The following is a 19,474-nucleotide window of genomic DNA, read 5'->3' on the forward strand; positions in this document are numbered from 1 at the left end:
AGTTTGCTAGTCAGGATCATGTGCTATATTTGACAATGTAATATATAAGAAATAAACCTAATATCTTTGAGCACATCACATATAAGTCATGCCTTGTTCTGTTGATGACATCTTCCTCACTGCAGGTACTCAAAACACATTTGTAAACTGATACCAAACTATAGGGTGGAACCACGATCATCTTTTTGGGGAGGATAATTGATACCAATTGTAGATCAACACTCTGAGACCTACCATAAACTAAACAAAACATCCCATGTGAGTTGGTTTAAAGTCAATATCACTACATATTAGCATACAGCTATAAAGCCAACATTGCCTGAAACCATATTAGGTTATAGTAATAGATAATGGAAATAGATAAGAAATGAAACTAAAAAGTATTTCTAGAATCTCATATTATTAAACAATATTCTGAACCCTCTTAGTTGTGTGAACATAGCATTTAACATCAGAGGAGAGTGTGGAGGAAGGCAGAGAAGAGATTGATAAGGATTAGAATTTTGTGTTTATTTTCACTGCTCTCAGAGTGTGGTTTAATAAGAAATGATATGTCTAAAGTTCAAGCAATAGACAGTTAAAGGAGGAAGAGAAGCACCCAACATCAATCCATAGTCCCTGTTCCTTTTTTTTAAAAAAAAGATTTATTTATTTACTTATTGTTATATGTAAGTACACTGTAGCCATCTTCAGACACCCCAGAAGAGGGAGTCAGATCTCATTACAGATGGTTGTGAGCCATCATGTGGTTGCTGGGATTTGAACTCACTACCTTTGGAAGAGCAGTCAGTGCTCTTACCTGCTGAGCCATCTCTCCAGCCCCTGTCACTGTTCTTGAATAGTGCTATTGAGTTTGTAAGAAGCCATTCACTTTTCACTATGTACCCTAAAAATTTATGAAGCTGGGTACACAGACACAGACACATACATGCACACAAACATGTATATGCCAAAAGTAAAGAGAGTACAACAATGTGAAGTACTTGGGCATATGTAGAAGTCCAATATTTCCTTTTAGATAGTCAACATAAACTACAAACTGAGTTGGCTTTTAAGTTTTCCAAAGGGGCAGTCTTCACGATAAAAACACAAACTGTTATAGCAGAAGTAAGCTTGGACAGAATCCCCTCTTATCCAAGGTGCTCTTGTTCTAGTTCCTGCCTTTGAGACAGAATCTTGCTTTCTCGGGCAGATCTGAGTCTTGCTCTGCAGCTCAGGCTCACCAGAACTTGTAAGAATTCCCCTGTCTCAGCTTCTTTAGGATTAGGATTACAGACACTTACTGACACTCACAGCTTTGCTATGCCTTTTCTAATTTTGTAAAACTTATTTATGGACTTATGATGTATCACAAATAATTTAATTTCAGGTTAGTATAGTCAGAAGCTAAACAGTTTCTATTTCTTCGGAATATAAACACTGATACATGTAATGTAACCTAAGGTAATGTTAATTTCAGGACAGATGTATTTTTTAAAGTCGAGAACTATACTAGAGTTTTGTTATGAATAATCTCAATAGTAACCAACAATTTCACCTAGAGTAAACCATTGTGTCATATGCATTGATTCTGTTCGGTCATGCTCTTTTTTGCCAGAAAACTGAACTCACAGTTAATCATGCTAGACAATAACAAAAATATATTTTGATCATGATGAAAAATTTAATATAAAGAATAATTGATTTCATTTGTGTTTCTAAAAGGCATTCATTAAGTAGCTAAAATCTTTTCAATTCTTTCAGCCAGATTTCTAGAGATTTTTTTTGGTTTGTTTGTTCTTGCTTTGTTTTGTTTTTTAAAAGAGGGTTTCTCCATGTAACCTTAGCTGTCCTAGAATTCACTCTGTAGACCAGGCTGGCCTCAAACTCAGAAATCTGCCTATCTCTTGTTCCAAGCGCTATAATTAAAGGTGTGCAACACCATGCCTTAACACTTATTGATTCATTCATTCATTTATCCATTCATTCATTTTGTGAATTGAAGAGAGTTTTCATAACTAACCTCCATGTTGCTTTTTAATTGTTCTGTATTGTGACTACGTAAAAACAAATTTCTATATGAAAACATTTCTAAGTTAAGGAGATTATTCACCCCAAGTCATGCTCCCTTGTTGATGAACAGGACATTTGAGCGTGATAGAGCCAATATATCCAAGAGATACTAATTAATAAAGCTATTATTTTAATGTGTATTGGAGAATCATGACACACTAAAGGAGCAAAACTATTGCAAGTTTGAAAAAAGGGGAAATCTCCCACTTTTAAAATCCATTCATTGTACCCAATAACAAAACAGCCTTGATGAAATGTCTATCATCTTTGCCTTTTTATAGAAAAATGCATAATTTATGTCTTACTTGTCCATGATGAAATGTCATTGGACTGACATTTACCATTATAATAAATCTATATAAGGTAACCTTAAATGCGTAGTATCAAACATGGATTTAGAAACAGATGTACATAAAGCCTGAAACTATTTGCTTTATTATGTGATCTTGTTTACCATATCAAAGTTAAAATGAAAAAAATCAATTGAACTGAACTAAATAAGAAAATTATGATGAAAGGAAAAGATAAACATAATACTGGGAATGCATGTTGAGAAAATACTATTAAAACGAGTCACAGTTTAAAAAATATTTGTGTTGTTCCATTCATTTAAAGAATCACTTAAAAGTAATATTAAAATGCTTGGCTTGGGGAGGAGAGATAGAGTTGAGGGTTACACTTGCAAGTTGATAGATTGGTTTATTCATTAAGCGTCTATGTTTTATGGTGGCGATGTGGCATAGTAGCAATGGGGAAGGGAAATTATCTCCCTAGGCCATGGTTGCTCCTCAACCCAGAAGTCAAGCCTGCTGGTGTTTTGTGATACTTTTCATTTAAATGTTTCATGTTATGGTACTATTTACCTTTGATTAACTTACCACTATAGGTTTTAATCAGACTAGATATGGATTCTTGTTATCTGGCTATGCTCTTTAAGGTTCCCTGAACGTCATCAGCATTCAAATATGACACGTTAGAGCAGAAAGAAGTTATGGATATGGAGTAATGAAGAAGCACAACCTTCTAAACAGTATAAAAAAATCCAGAGTAAGAAATGGAGCTGTGTGTGCGTGTACTTCTGTGTGTATATTATATGTGTAGCTCCTAAAATTAATATGTATGGTATCATCTTTATGGTTTTGTCATATCATTCTTATTAGGAGACAACACACTGAATCATCTATTTAAAACAAAACAAAACAAACTGTTCATTTAAGGAAATACTAGAACCAAATATTTCTTCTCTATTTGAACCTGGACATTTAAAGTATACGAAAGCAACCAGATTGGTAGCTAATCACAAACTTCCCTTTAACAATTCTCATAGTTTTTGAGACACTATAAAATAGAGAGTAGCATATATCACTTAATTCTTGCCCCATGCATCAATCTGCAATTATAACTTAGTGAAACATTTTATTATGGACCACTATATAGTGATGTGTGTTACTTGATTCCAGTAAAGTGCTCAGCTTCGTTTGGGTAGTTGTTTCAAATAGAGTAGTATGCATGAAAGAGTAACTAGGATTCGTTATAAAACTTTAATATCATCACAGCAACACAGCATTTGGCAAAACACTGAAGAGCCATTTAGTATACTGGGCCTTCATCCTAGGAACCAAGAGGGTTCAAGGGTAATTGAAGGTAACTTTCTCTTGAGGCACTATTTCAATCCTCAGCCCAGGAAACATTCTTAAAAGGTATAAAATTCTTTAATCCTTAATATTGGAATACTTATCTATGGCTTTACTGTCTACAGTTATGCGGTTCCAAAAGAATGAACTACAGAGAATTCCTTAGCAGCCAGACCTACTTTCTGCAGCTGTTTTCTCAGCCAACAATGGGAATATTTCTAGGAACTAACAAATCTGAGGGAAATGAATCCAAATTTCGAAAACAGAGAGTGAATTATGAGAACCAATAATTTTAGTCCTCAGAAACAAATGAGTATGTCTGCAGATATCTGTAAATTGAATGAAACAGCAATTATTAATATTGAAGGAAAGGGGACACTATCTATATTTTTGTTTTAATTATTCTAAATAAATATTTGTAGACAACGGTTATATAACAAATACCTTCAGATCACTGGGCTTCAGTAACTACAAATAAAACTCCATTTTGATGCATTTCCTTCTTAATTCACCATTATGTTCTCCAGTTTAAAGAAATCCCTTTGCAGAGCCATGTAAGTAACTCAGTGTTAAAATATCAGTTAGTATTGGTATAGTGTGTCAGGGGCAAAAGCTTGTAACAGTGAATTATCATGGTATGAAACCACTCCTGCCTCTTGGGATGAGGCTCATTTTTAGGAGTGGAGATAGCATGCTATTTCAGGATCACTGTGTGGGTGAGAAATTTTTCTGGGGGAAAAAGTAATAAAATCCAAAGGACAGCCATAAATCTATCTAGATTACCTTGGAGATGGCATTTGGATCATCCTTCAGACAGTGTCAACACTATTTGCTCTACTTTGTATTTTAGATGTTTCCATGTTCAACTTCCTGTAGGTGAGCCTATGCAAACAGGGTTATGTCACATGATCATATTTTGCATTGACATACGGATTTGGCAAAGTTTGTCTGAATTAAAAATAAAGAAAAAGAACCCAATGTCAACAATTTGCTGGTACATACTATTATTTAGCAGGAACTTACTGTAAGTGCTGTCCTCGTCTTTGGTGCCATCAATGGTTCCATCTGCCTGCAGTTGCAAGTGGTAGCCTTGTCGGCTGTACAGTTTGGTAACTATACCCTTAAGCTGAGGCTCTGCAAAGAGAACAAGGGTTTGGGTCAATTGATATATATATATCTATATAGTGGAAGAGACTTGGGATTCAAAATTCTACTTTAACATACACATTTTAGTGGGGGGGGGAATCAAAGCATATTTTGAAAGGGAAGGGTCCTCTGAAAAAAAGAAAACAAGTAAACAAATGAGAAGTTTCAGGAAAAAAATACATTAAAAAAATACATCTGAAAAAAATTTGACTTCTATTTCAAAACATTGGTAATACACTAAAGCTTTTGACAGAGTCTTCTATTTCTGATAGCTGGCTCTTTTGCACCTAGTGGTACTCCACCTCATTAAACATTCTGAATGAGTCGGCAAATGGCATAGTCTGCCTTCTGAATAATGTGTTACTTTTCATGTGGAAGGAAAAATAAATATAAAAATAATGTAAAGTAGCTTGCCAACCAGGTGCCAAACCGACCAGTAACGATTTCCTTAAGAATCAGCACGATTTGTAGAAGGCTATGTATCTAACCTGGAATCCCATCAAAGAACTTCTATCTACAGAACTGAGGCTTCCACACAAGACAATGAGAAGTGGGTAGAAAAAATAGCCATCTCCATCCCTATCAGATTTTTTTCTTATGGAAAATGGATGTAAAAAGAACAGTTTCTGTTAATGAGTAGGAAGGAAAATAAAATCGTACTTATTTTAAAATTTAATATCAAAACATGATTACTCAAAACAGGTTCTTGATTAAAATGATCTTCAAGTATAAATCACCATAATCAAGGATTTAATTTATTTGCTTTTATTGAATACAGACATGTGCATTAAAATAGTATTTATTGGTGTCACATAATCACTTGGTGTAATGGATTTTTTAAACAAATTTAATTCACAGCTTATGAATTACAAACTTCGTGCAAATTGAAGACGTATGCCTGCTTTGGGGAATTCCAGGGTGTGTAGAACACACAGAGAAATAACTGATGGATGAGTAAATCAGGTTTGCTGTAATACTTGTCAAATAAAAAGCAAGAAAATGGTGAGGACAGTTTATATGGTTAAGAACGGTAAATAAACTGCATGCTCCCCCTCCCCCCCGCCCCGCCCCCAAGGTCTACCTTGACGCAACCTGACACCTAAGGCTACTGTAATCTCTTCTGTCCTGGGAAGAGTCTTGATACTCTTAGCACTGAAAAGGTCCAAAAGGACCCAAAGCCTGAAGATGATTTAAGTCCTGTCTTTTGTCTTGTATTTAATGTCAAGTTATCAGTTTTACTAGTCTGACCAGATCTCTAAAATCTTTGACGCAAGGTTCTAGAATTATTACCAGCACCCCCCCCCCTCCAGCAAATGCTTCAAAGCTGCCCCACAAGTCACGTCTGTCCCGAAAAGAAATGGAATGCTTAAACAGTGGAAAGCCCAGATCCCTTGGGAGTGGAACCTGGAGGGGAAGGGTCTGGCTGCCAGTGATGAAAGCAAGATAGGGGTTCCCCGGGTTTTCCAGGAGGGGTGGGCAATGAAGCCAGCCCTGCTCCTCTCTTGCGATCTCCAAATCACAGGACAGCCAGTCTGGGTTACACCTTCCCTTTCCTTAGCCCAGGGGCATGCACACCCATACATGCATGTGACATGTCTGAAGTGGAGGTCGCACCTCCTGGGCAAGCTATGCTCCTGGGCTCTGTGCCTGTCCCAGGGCAGTTGCAATGCAGCAAGCCTGTTTAACTGTTACGGAGGTTTAAAAAAAAAAAAGCAATCGCCTCCCCACGCACGCACACCGGCTAGGGGGCCTCATCTGCACTAGCTAGGCTCCAAACTCACCTACGCTTCCATGCCGCCCCCAACCCCCTTCACAGTCGCAAAGTAAGAAAGGGCAAAGATAAAGGCAAAAGCCCCTTTCCGACCTGGTCTCCTTCTGCGCCTCTTCTTGGAGCCAAAGAGTTTGACCCGGGAAAAGACATTTAACTTGTTTTTGTCGCAGCTGGTCTTGCCTTTGCTGGGGCTGCTGACACACTTGCAGGCATTGGATTTCTCGCGCTCGCGGGCTTGTCTCTTTTGACGGATGAGCGAGCTGGCGATAGCCGCCGCCATGGCCACGACGCCCACCACCACCACTTCTTCGGGGGCCCCTCTGCCTTTGCCTCCTCTTGCTCCTCCGCCGCTGCGCTGCCACTGGCTCGCGCCTTCGCTGCCTGGGTCTCCTTAGCCTGCGCTAGCTTGGCCGGGGCTTCTGGGCACTCCGGCTTCAGTCGAGGAGGGGGCTCAGCATGCCTTCTGAGCTCCTCCGAAGGTGCTCGGGCTCCCGCGCGGGTTCTGGCTGCCTTGGTCCGAACCGACGCCACAGACCCGGGCTGGAATCGCAGGCGAGACTGGCAGGAGGCAGAGAGCTGCGCTTGTGACTGCGTGCGCTCGGCCCCTGAGCCCCGAGGACACGGTGCAAGTCCAAGCGGCTTGGGTCGGAGTTTCGCGGCACCCCCGCCCTGTGTCGCGTGGAGGGGGGCCGGAGGAGGGAGGCGGGCGGAGGGAGAGCGCGCGGGCGGGAGAGAGGCCGCGGGCGCGGGCGGCAGGCGCGAGGAGGGAGGAGGCAGCGCACAGGGGAGCGCGCCCTCGCCCTGGCCCCTCCGGCGCTTCCACTAGTCCTTGCAACTTCGCCTCCCGAAGATCAGCAAAAGTTGGCCGGTGCCAGCTTTCCCGCAGGGATCAAACAGGTAATGGCCTGGCATCGTCGCTGTGGCTGCTGCTCTGGGCGCGGCACCGTCGCAGCACAGGAATTCAGTCGCTGCAGGCACCCTCCAGAAGAGCGCGACAGCCTGGCGAGGCCCCCTCCCTGTCTCGGCGGCCCCTCCCTCCCGGAACCCAGCTACTGGCTCCCGCCCGCCCGCCGCCCCCGACCGCCCCACCCCCCCCGGGTGCAGAGTCCCCACTCCCACGAACACCTGTAGAAGATCAAGACACTGCCCCGTCCCCCCCAAACCCCCTTTCCTTTTCCCTAAAAGAGGCTTGGAGAGAAACTATGGAGGAGACACTAGGGTGAGATAGTTGCCTTGCAGGAGCTGAGGTTTGCTGGGCTTTGGAGCTGGGAGCAGAGGGGCGAGGATGTGAATTGAGTACAGAACCCAGAGTTAGCCCCAGCCAGAAGCCCAGGAAGTTGCCCAGACTCCTGCACATGGCTCAGTAATAGCCCACATCCCACCAGAGACCTGCTGAGACATTTTGCATGGCGACACTTGTAGCCCTTCAGGCCAGGAGGCCAGGGCACACAGACGGGCTCAGCCCCCAGGAGAGAGGCAGCAGCAGGCACTGCAGAGCTGCTCCAGCACAGCACACTGCCACCCAGTGGTTTCTGCTGACTTTTCCTTTCTTGCCAAAGTGTGCTGGCCAAGCCCTGTTTTGTTTTGTTTTGTTTTGTTTTGTTTTGTTTTGTTTTGTTTTGTTTTTTCCTCCTCGCCCCCTCATCTGGCCATTTGGGAGCCATACAGCGAGCTTGTACGTGTACCACAGACAATACTGGATAAAAGCATAGATCTTCATTTCACCTCTGTTCCAGCTCCCATTTCCTGCTTCCTTCTTTTACCTTTTCCTGAAAACTAGAAAGGTTCATCTATACCCCTCAAATTCTGGAACCAGCTTGGCCGTTTACTGTCTTATTTGTACAGACAGGTTCGTTCCCTCAGTTCTTGTAAATGCATTAAAGAGATCACAGTCCATCCATTTCTGTACCTTTAGACGCTATTATTTTGCTGTTTTGTTTAATCTCTGAGGCTAAATAGAAAGCTCTAGTAGGGCTCTACACTTTTTGTACTGGACCCTCTTCTCCTTCCCAGATCATTTCAGAATAAACTAAAATGCAAAACCAATGCTTAACTTATCCCCAAGCCTCCAAGAAATCAAAGAACACATCAGCTTAATTCGCAGGAGCGAAGACCCCTAGTCTGTTCCCACTGTCTCTGGAATGCCTGCACAGTTGGAAGCCCTCTTGTTCACAGTGATCCCATTTCCTACACATAGTCTACATAGTCAAAGTTTATTGAAAATTATTGATGAATGAGTGTTTGGTATTGATTCCAGATAGTGTCTCTGCTCAGAAAGAGCAATTGGTTAAATTTCATGAACTGGGGGGTGGGGGGGGGAAGTATTTCATCAAAAGCTAGATCAGAAGAAACCTTGATCAGGGCCAGATATTTGGGATTTGGTATGAGTTTACTCTGGCACCTTATTCAAGGGCCCCTGTTCTTCAACTCATGTCTCTCTTTGAATTCCTTATCCAGTATATGTAAAGGCTAAACAAGGACAAAGGTTTTATTTAGAAAATGGACAATCTTGGCAAAGAATGAGGAAATATTACAAGGAAATGAAAAGGGCTTTTCTACATTCTTTTTCTTTCATTTCTCCAGGAGAACTATTTACCATTTACTTAAATAATGCTGAAATATTTTTAGAGTGCCTGTGGGTTTATTGGCTTTTCTTGGTTGGATATTGTCAGTAAACAGAGTCATGGAAGACGGCTTCAGCATATAGAGCCAAGAGGGACAATTATCATTGCAAAGTACAAGTATGCAAACATCATCTGCTCTCCTTCTAGTCCTTATGTACCACCACCTTTTTGTTTGTTTGTTTTTTGACTGCGAATTGAACTCTATGGCATGCTTACATGTGTCCACTAGGCCAAAGCTGACAACTTGAGTCCATAGGTATTTGCAAATACTGCTCTAATTCCTTTCTTCTCAGTTATTTCTAGAAATCTTCTTTTTAGCTATTGCATAAAATATAAAAAATAAACTTACAGCAGAACTATCACAGTCACTTAAAGCATATACATTATGTAATGTTTTACATTAAAAACACCTGGTCAAATACTATTTATCATGAAAATCTGCAAGTTTGAAATATACCGTCCATTATTGCATGGAGTCATTCCACTGTGCAATAGCACACCAGAACTTCTTCCTCCCATCTAACTGTTACTTACACATTGATTAACCTTCCCCCATTAATCTTGCTAATTCCCAAATGGGGATAATAGAATAAATAAGATATATTCCTTCTCGGCATCCAGATGTTACTTCTACTTCTTTATATTCTCCACCCCATTCTTTCATTTTCATGGGGAAATATCTGATGTGAGATTGATGAGACTGGATTAGGATGTCTCTAACTTAATGTATTCTGTCTGCCTGCAGACCACATGCATTCTTCTCTCTCTCCTCCACTAAGATGTCTGTGACTCACAGTCAGTTCAATCCAGAACATAAAGAAAGACATCTGTAGGGATGGAGAGATGGTTCAGTGGGTAATAGCATTTGCTGTTTTTGCATTAGACTCAAGTTTGGCACTACGTACTCATGTCAGGCTGCTCACTGAGGTCCAAACAGTCTTCTGGTCCCTGTGGGAACCCTCCACAACATATGACAGACACAGAAACACACCAATACACACTCAAACACATGCAGCCACTCATGCACATGTCTATACATGGAACAACCGAGTCCCTCTAAATCACATTATCCAATTAGATTAACTATAAATAAGGCATGATTTTTATGGCTTCCTACTACCCATTTCTATTTCCCAGGTGCTTAGTAACTCAAAGAAGAGCATGAATATTGGTTTCAAATCCTCAAAGTCATGTGTATCTCAGGAGGGCAAAAATGAAAGACAGAATTGCAGCATGTCCTAGAAAAGACTATTTGTCTTTTATTTCCTCTCCACTGCCATCTCAGACCAGTAGAATGGCATTTGAGTGAGAGAAAAAATAAGAACTCTCTTTTGACACCTGCTTCCAAAACACCCTTTCTCCTGGCTTGCTTTATCAGTAGCAGTTCTGCTATGGGATTTTTGGATACCCTCCAGATGCATAGTTTGAACTCTTCTAGGCTGTGTGGGTATATTTTCCTTTGTTTCCCACAGACCTCTTGTACCCCACTGCACCCACCTATTCATGCCTTGGCCAAATTCTGAAAAATATACATTCTTAACACTTTTCTCTATTTCCATTCCTAAAGAACTCTATGCTAGCACCCTGCTATTCAGGAGACTTACTTTGTTTTGGTTTGTTTGTTTTTGTTTTTTTGTATACCCTATATTAATTGGCCATGTGAGTTTTGTGGGTAGATATCCTTCCTGTTGTGAGGAGTATCATGGTCAGTGTCAGTCACTTCCAAGCTGGAGTCTTAGCTCTCTAAAAGTGATCGCCTGTAAAGCAAGTTCTCTTGACATGTTTTAAGCATAGCACTTCTACTTCCATCTATTCTGTGCAGTGTAACTCATTGTATGATTTCTTTTAAAAATAAACATAAAAGTTCAACTACTAAAGACAGACTGTTTGCAAAGGCCTGGATGAGATGCTCCTTTTTAGGTCTGAGAGCCTTGGCTTCATTTTCTGGACACCCCTGCTCCTCTGGATGCCTTATCTTCTAGCACCTGCCGCTTGTCCTGTCCTACCTCACCACAACATAAAGTATCCCTGGAATCCCCAAAGAGAAATGCTTAAGTTCTTCAATTCCCCCTCTTTGTGAGTTCACTTTGGAGCCAGGTTTGTAGCACTCTTTTCCAAGATGTATGGGAGTCATCAGAGCATAGAATGCTGATTGTCCTCTGTCAGTGCTTTGGCAGGCCTCAGATGAGCTGTGAGAAGCTGATGGAACCTGCTCTCCAGAGGCTTCCCCAGGGGAAAAAAACAGAAATACAAACAGATGTGACTGTGATGAGCAGAAACAAGAGAGTTGAGACAGCCTAGTCAGTAACAGTCTCAAAACCCTTTGAGCAGGAAGCAATTGGCTATCTTTCTGCAACCCTGAAAATGAAAGCTTTCAAGCACCCTTCTTTCATAAAGAGAAACATGATCCCAGCAACTTGCCATTTCCTTCTCATGCTCTTCCTCTCCCTCTCTTTCTCTACATCTCTCCCCTTCCCTCTCCCCCTCCCTCTCTTCCTCTGCTGCAATTTCTCTTCTAGAAGTTCACCAAAACCTCTCTATAGCAAGTTACAGTCAAGGACTGATAATGAACTCTAAGAGAGGGAAAGGGGTCAGATTCAAGTGTATCAGGGTCAAGCAACACTGGGACTTCCTCACTCACAAAATAAGACATGGGGGGGGGGTGTTAGTTAGAAGACAGAATAGCAAGTAGCACATTGTAAGGCATCTAATTATGTCCAAGAGCTTTTCCCAAAACCAACTGGATAGAAATACAAATGAGGGGCTTAGAGAAAAGCCATTATAATAAGTTCTTACCACTTAACTTCAAGCAGGAAGAAAAATGCAATTTAAGGAGATTTTTGTCAATGTCATACTGAAAATACAGGGACAGAAAAAGTGGCAATTGTATTCTATAACATGACCCAACAGATTTATTAGGTACCTAAGAGTCTCTCCTAGTTAGATCACTCAGAGGAATTTTACTTCAGGAACAAAAGGCTCCAGAACTAATTTTTACAGAAATTGATTGGCTGTCTTGATTTGCATTCAGTATGAAAAGCCATGGGACCCTCAGAACCACACTGAGAAGGTGGCTTGGTTTTCATTATGTCCTTTCTCTCTGAGATCATTATCTCAATACTTAAGCCATATAATTTACTCAAGCCACCTCTGATTTATATTTAAAATCAATTGAGAAAACACTGATTAATTCTGATCCTTTAAGAAGAAAAATCCTATAACCTGAATAAAATGTTCATTGTTCAGTCATAATTTATAAACATTAAGACCATAAAAACCCTGATGGTATTAATCATAGCTACGAATCCTACCATTGAATTAGCCTTGGCAACCATAAAGCTGAGTTCAAGGCCTCTAGTTACCTACTCTGCCATTTAATCAAGAGAGTCTGAATGGCAATAGCAGATTGCTGAGGTGGAGACTCCTCCTGGATCATCAAAAGAGACCATGAGGAAATGAGCTTAAGTGTCAGTATATGTATATTTACATTTTGTAGGACTTCAGCACTGTTTTCAGCAAGGATTGTCAAATAATATAATTGATGTCTGATTTTTTGTCTGTGGAGGCTTTTATGATGTAGAAGAAATTTTTTTCCGTTGAGGTGGGTGTGTGTTGGTTTCCCTCAAGATGCTATTCAGCACACTATTCAGATACCTTTGTCCTACAGCTAAGAATTAAGTGGTCTGAGAAGGGGAACAGACTAGCAATGCTGTTACTGAGATAGATTTATAAGGCTTGGAGTAGGGAGTACCTTTGTCCTTAAGAAATCCTATTGGATGAACTTGAAACATATGAGTAAAGGAAGTCACACTCATTTTTTTTAATTTCATCTTCTCCAATCTGTACAAAGCACTTTGGATATACAATGTGCTCAGACCCCAAGGTTGCTTCAGAAGTGTCAGAACACCCAAAATCAGCAACAGCCATCAGATTCTCTAAAGTGAGTTTGCTTCAGGATTCTATTCAACAATATTGGAAGATCATAAATGAACAGTTGCTTTAGCCTGAATTGATAGGTCACTAATGAACATAAAGAAGAGTTTTTCCCCCATTGAAACTTTGATGTTTAATGAAATTAGAAATTTATAATACATGGCAAAATATTCACAACACTGGATTCATTTCTGAAAAGCTGCAGGAAAATGGTGAAAGAAACCAGGGGCCACTAAGTACAGTGTAGATGCCCTGCGTGGATATTACAACCTCCACTCTGTTTAAGAACTTTTTACCTAGAGTCTTAAATGTGCTAGAATTCAATAGATACCCTGGATATATGTAATGAAGCAGAGTTCTTTGAAGAAAACAACATACAGAGTTGGTATTATCATGATTTCAATTTTACTGGTGAAGAAAGTGAAGTCTAGCGAAACTAAGTGTTGTATCAATGGTTCCCTGGCAAGTACCCAAGTGGCAGTGCCAGTATTTAAACTGGGAATTCTCAGCCAATAAGATATATGTGTACAAGGCTTTCCTCCTTGGCACTGGGTCTGGAATTTGGGTTGCTGAAGTAGTGGCTGAATGTGGCTCTATCTTGGCTTGGGTAAGTGGAAAAAATAGAATATACCATATTCTCAATTGAAATGTGTTTCTTCCTTTGTTTGATAGAAGTGAATTATAAAATAAATAAAAATGAAAACAAGACAGGCAGACTATAACCATAGTGCATAATACTTTTTACAATAATCTCTTAGAGTGATATATGAATAAAACATCACTAACCTTCTCATGGAAATACAACTATTAGAAACCACTGCTTAATGTCATTCTGGGTATTCCCAGCCCAGGAAATAGTTTGACACTAGGGTGGAGTCTGTCTTTGGTAATCTAGGGCTTTTGAATTCTATGAGACCCAAAGGAAATTTCCCAGCCTTTATCTCCATCACCACTTAGCAGAGACAAGAAGTTAAAGTACTCCCAATGCTCTCAGTTCTTTTCATACAGGGAAAACTGGCTTTCCACTGTGTAAGCTTTTGTGTGCCATCTGCTTTCAGCTACAGGAAGCTTAAGTTCAGCCAAGAGGGAAAAATATTACACACAGATTATGTTCTTCCATGGTAGGAAGCCCATCACTATCCTTTTGCAAATAGGGGCTTCTCTAGTATCCATTTTCACTAATTTGCTCTCACTTTTCCCTTCTAACAGTAAAAAGTACAATTAACTGATTTAATTTATTTAGTTAGTTATCTTGGAACTGCTGAAGACTTCAAGTAGTTTTAAACAGAGGCTTGAATTTCATTTTAGAGAAGAGAGTAGAGGCACGAAAGGTTCAAAGTTTTGACCAGACTCACATATTCACTCTTTCATTTATTTATTCATTCAAGATTTACATTTCCAAGAACCTGAGGGATGCAAAGATACCAATATCTATAACCTATGGGTATTAACCTTATCCTGCTTACTAATCTAAGGACTTTATTTGTTCATATAATGTGTAAAACTATCTTAAATTTTTACCCCATATTCCAGATGAAGTAATTAAAGCAAAGAGAGGATAATTAGTGTGGTCAGTTTGAAAGTGATAAAGCCAAAATTTGACTTCATGAACTCTGACCTCAGATCCCTTATGCTTTTCACTGCCTCTTTCATGACTGTTCCTGGCATCAACTCAAGGTCAAGTTCTGAAGTTCAGAAGTAATAAAAATGTAATCATAAGAAGCAGAAACTTTACAGCAACAGTACTCAATGTCCAGTGTGTTAAGGGAAAAAAAACCCTGCCTCCCAAAATGCAGAGTGAACACTGGCCAAGAGGGCAGAAAATGTGTTTAACTTCACAAAACACAGCTCATGACAGATGATGTTTAGAGAATGAGAAAGCTAAAAAGCTAGGTAATTTTACTTCTGAACCCAAACTGACCAGGTTCTGTTTTCCACGTCAGCTGAGAAAGCATAGGAAACTTTGATGTTTATGGTCCCATACTTGAAGCACCCGCAGAAAGCTAAGCTTGAATGTAGTGTTGCTTATGATTGTGAACAGGGAGCATCCTCAAGATTGTGAGAAATTCATTTATTATATGGACATTCTCCTGTAGATTTGTGAGGCTTCTTTTTTCCTGCTTGTAAAGTTTTATGTTTCCTATAGATATCAGTTCAGCTCATATTGTCAACACTGATGTTCAGTAGATGCTTGTTATCGAATTATGACTGTCATCAATACAGAATACAAGCAGTATTTCCTGTAGAAAGATGCCAATCAAAATAAAATTTCATTGCCATGTATACCATGGTGACTAAGCATTTCTTTTTTCTAATTGTGAATTTTTATTAGATATTTGCTTTATTTACCTTTCAAATGTTATCCCCTTTCCTCTTTACCCCTCTGAAAACCACCTATTTCATCCCCCCTCCCCCTGCTTACCAACCCCACCCTCCCAATTTCTTGACCTGGCATTCCCCTACACTGGGGCATAAAGCCTTCACAGGACCAAGGGCCTCTGCTCTCATTGATGGAAGATAAGGCCATCCTCTGCTACATATGTAGCTGGAGCCATGGGTACTCTTTGGTTGGTGGTTTAGTCCCTGGGAGTCCCTGGTTGGTACACATTATTGTTCCTCCTATGCGGCTGCAAACCTCTTCAGTGAATTGGGTCCTTTCCCTAGTGCCTCCATTGGGAACCCTGTGCTCAGTTCAATGGTTGGCTATGAGCCAGGGGTATTTTTTCCCCTTCTAAGAAGTACCAAAGTATACATACTTTGGTCTTCCTTCTTCTTGAGCTTCACAATAGTTTATGATCTAAGATCAAGAATTGACAAATGGGACCTCATAAAATTGCAAAGTTTCTGTAAGGCAAAGGACACTGTCAATAGAACAAAATGGCAACCAACAAATTGAGAAAAAGATCTTTACCAACCCTATATCTGGCAGAGGGCTAAGATCCAATATATACAAAGACCTCAAGAAGTTAGACTCCTGAGAAACAAATAACCCTTTTACAAAATGGAGTATAGAACTAAACAAAGAATTCTCAACTGAGGAATACTGGATGGCTGAGAAACATCTAAAGAAATGTTCAACATCCTTAATCATCAGGGAAATGCAAATCAAAACAACCCTGAGATTTCACCTCACACCAGTCAGAATGGCTAAGATCAAAAACTCAGGTGACAGCAGATGCTGGCAAGGATGTGGAGAAAAAGGAACACTCCTCCAGTGCTGGTGGCATTGCAAGCTGTTACAACCACTCTGGAAATCAGTTTGGCGGTTCCTCAGAAAATTAGACATAGTACTGCCTGGGGACCCAGCTATACCACTCCTGGGCATATACCCAGAAGATGCTCCAGCATGTAATAAGGACACATGTTCCACTATGTTCATAGCAGCTTTATTTATAATAGCCAGAAGCTGGAAAGAACCCAGATATTCCTACTCAGAGGAATGGATAGAGAAAATGTGGTACATTTACACAATGGAGTACTATTCATCCATTAAAAACAATGAATTCATGAAATTTTTAGGCAAAGTTTTGGAACTAAAAAATATCCTGAGTGAGGTAATCAATCACAAAAGAATACTCATGGTATGACCTATTATTAAGTGGATATTAGCCCAAAAGCTCAGAATATCCAAGATACAAGTCACAGAATAAGCATTTCTTAAGAAACAAAGGTTGAACTTGGGAGTCCAGAGATTTGCACAAAAGCATCATCAAATATTTTATTATAGCAATGTTAAATTTTAATTTAATCTAACAATCAAAATTCTTATAAAATAACTGTCCCAACTAGTTAATTCTGATGATGCCTCTATGTATATTTAAAATTCTTATTGAAGAAAAACAACTAGGATTTGATTGGAATTTAGAAGTATTATGGGCCTGAAGAGATAGTCCATCAGTTAAGAGGACTGACTGCTAGGCCAGAGTACCTGGATTTGAATTCCAACACCCATATGGCAGCTCACTGTAATTCTAGTCCCAGTAGCTGCAGCGCCATTTTCTGGCCTCCTTGAGAACAAGGAATGTACTTGGTACACAGGCATACATGCAGACAAACACCTGTACACATAAAATGAAATAAAACTTACAAAATAAAAATATTGAAAACATTAAAATCTCCATATTAATGGTATTCTTCTTGCTTCTAATATATAATTTCTACTTTTATTGCCAAAACACTATTAATGCTTAATTAAAGTAAAATCTTAAGGGACACAAAAATTCCTCATTAGATGTGTGTGTGTGTGTGTGTGTGTGTGTGTGTGTGTGTGTGTATTACACATGAGCACATTCTAACACCTTGGTTCAGGTGCTCAACATCTTTGAGGCCCTTTAAGAACCAATGTCCTAATGTTGTATTCACCATTCCGTCTCATTTTATTTCATATCTTGAGTAATTCCTTTATGTAAATTTTGTTCATATTTTAACATATTGACAATATATCTATTTTTTCCTATGTGTCTTAGGGTATTCATTTTTCTTCAGTTTTGTAAGCTTGGCCATGGACTCTTGTTTTTCTGTTGACTTTTGAACCTAACACTATTCCTTCTCCATCTTTTGTTTTTCTGTTTTTAAAGTTTATTTTATCCTTCACCATTTCTTACTTCGGTTTTCTAATTACATCTCTTCATCTTTACTTGAAGAATTGGATACTCTACTTGATTTACTTCGGAAAATTGACTCTATCGTTTTTTTTTATTTTAGTTGAACACACACATACATATATTGTATATTATTCTACAAAATTGTATATGACCTAAAATATGTTTTATTTTACAATTCTTCTAATGTTTATTTTTGAACACTTTATTCATATCTTGTGCATATCATAAAGGGTTTTACACCTTCCTTTATCCCAGTGAACACTTTTAAAACTACATAACTCTGGGAGTTTCAATGAGAATGGCCCCCACTGGCTCATGTATTTGAATGCTGTGTCTTCAGGTGGTAGAACTATTGGGAAGGATGGCCGTTTGGGGCCAGGTGTGGCAATGGGGGTGGGCTTTGAGGTCTCAAATGCTCATTTTATTCCTCTCTGCCTGCTGTGTGTGGATGTAAGCATTCAGCTACTGACCCAGCACCAGGCTTGCCTGCCTAACTGCTGCTATGCTCTCTGTCACAGTGGTCATGGACTAACTCTCTGAAATTATAAGCTAGCACCTTATAATTGATGCTTTCTTTTATAAGTTGCTTTGGTTATTGTGTATCTTCACAGCAATAGAACAGTTACTAATAAAACAATATCTCATGCTTGACCTTCCAAAGTGGTGGGATTACAAGCATGTGCAATCACACCCAGTTACTTATGCTTAAGTGTCTTTTATGTTGCTTTATTTCTGGAATACTACTGACCCGCCTAGATGCGCTTTTATTTTCTTCTTACTTCATAAATCTGAGCATGGCTTTGACTTCAGCAGAAAGGTCTCTACCTATACAACTCTCAAGTAAACTCTGGATAGCCATTGATCTCTACAGATTTGTAGATTTTCCTGTCAGTGCTTTGTGGATTTCACTAGTTCTGAGTACATTTTTTTAGATTAATTTCTCAGCATAAGATTTAAATTTAGATGTGGAGCCTAATTTCCTGATACTCCCAGTGCACCTATATTTTATGTCTCTGGACCTGAGACCTTGATTTTTCATTAACCAGATAGTTCTTTTTGCCTCCTGGTCTCAGTAGAAAGCTTGCTGTTCTACATTAAGCGTTCTACATTAAGCTTCAGCTAAAATAAATATAGCTTATATCTATTTGTCTGATTGACTGTCTGCTTGTGCATCCATCAATTTCTGCTGCTGTTGACATATCCATTACTTTTGAATTCTTTCTTTCTGTCACCTGTAGCTTTTGTTTTTGAATTCTCTTGTATATTAGTAAAGGCTTACGGTAGTATTTGATCTAATGTTTCTGTGATTTTAAGAAACAGGTAAGCAAAAGTTGAACTTATTAGATGAATACATTCATTCTTTACTGTTTCTGTGGCACTAACTAACTTTTATGTAGTTACATCTTCTAACTGGGTTGGAGACATTACTCAGTGTTTCGGAACTCTTGCTGGTCTTGCAGAGGACTTACATTCATTTCCAGCACCCATGTGACAACCAATAACCACCCCACATTCCCTGGGACACAATTTTGTCCTCTAGCCTCCATATTTACCAGGCTTAAAAACGGTAAATTATATACATGTAAGCAAACATTAATACCCATTAAATTAAAATAAATCCTTAAATTGTATGATAAATAAAATTTTGCTATTAACCATTATTTTTCTTAAAATATGTAGATACATCACTTTAATTGTTATCTAATACCA

General features: G+C 39.4%; 1 protein-coding gene across 2 annotated transcripts in view; it reads right to left on the reverse strand.

Moving 5' to 3' along the window:
- Positions 1 to 19,474, reverse strand: part of Fgf13 (fibroblast growth factor 13) — a 170,276-nt gene that overhangs the window by 45,612 nt on the left and 105,190 nt on the right. Inside the window, exons 1-2 of one of the 2 annotated variants that reach the window (XM_052171583.1) lie at positions 6,697 to 7,606; positions 4,710 to 4,820 (exon numbers count right to left, since the gene is read on the reverse strand). In XM_052171583.1, the coding sequence (XP_052027543.1) occupies positions 4,710 to 4,820; positions 6,697 to 6,883 (298 nt within the window). In that variant the 5' untranslated portion in view covers positions 6,884 to 7,606. Of the gene's footprint in view, positions 1 to 4,709; positions 4,821 to 6,696; positions 7,607 to 19,474 lie in introns of those variants that run through there. The other variant, XM_052171584.1, reaches the window with a different exon arrangement.

The sequence above is a fragment of the Apodemus sylvaticus genome, chromosome X, assembly GCF_947179515.1.
Source record: "Apodemus sylvaticus chromosome X, mApoSyl1.1, whole genome shotgun sequence".
NCBI lineage: Eukaryota > Metazoa > Chordata > Mammalia > Rodentia > Muridae > Apodemus > Apodemus sylvaticus.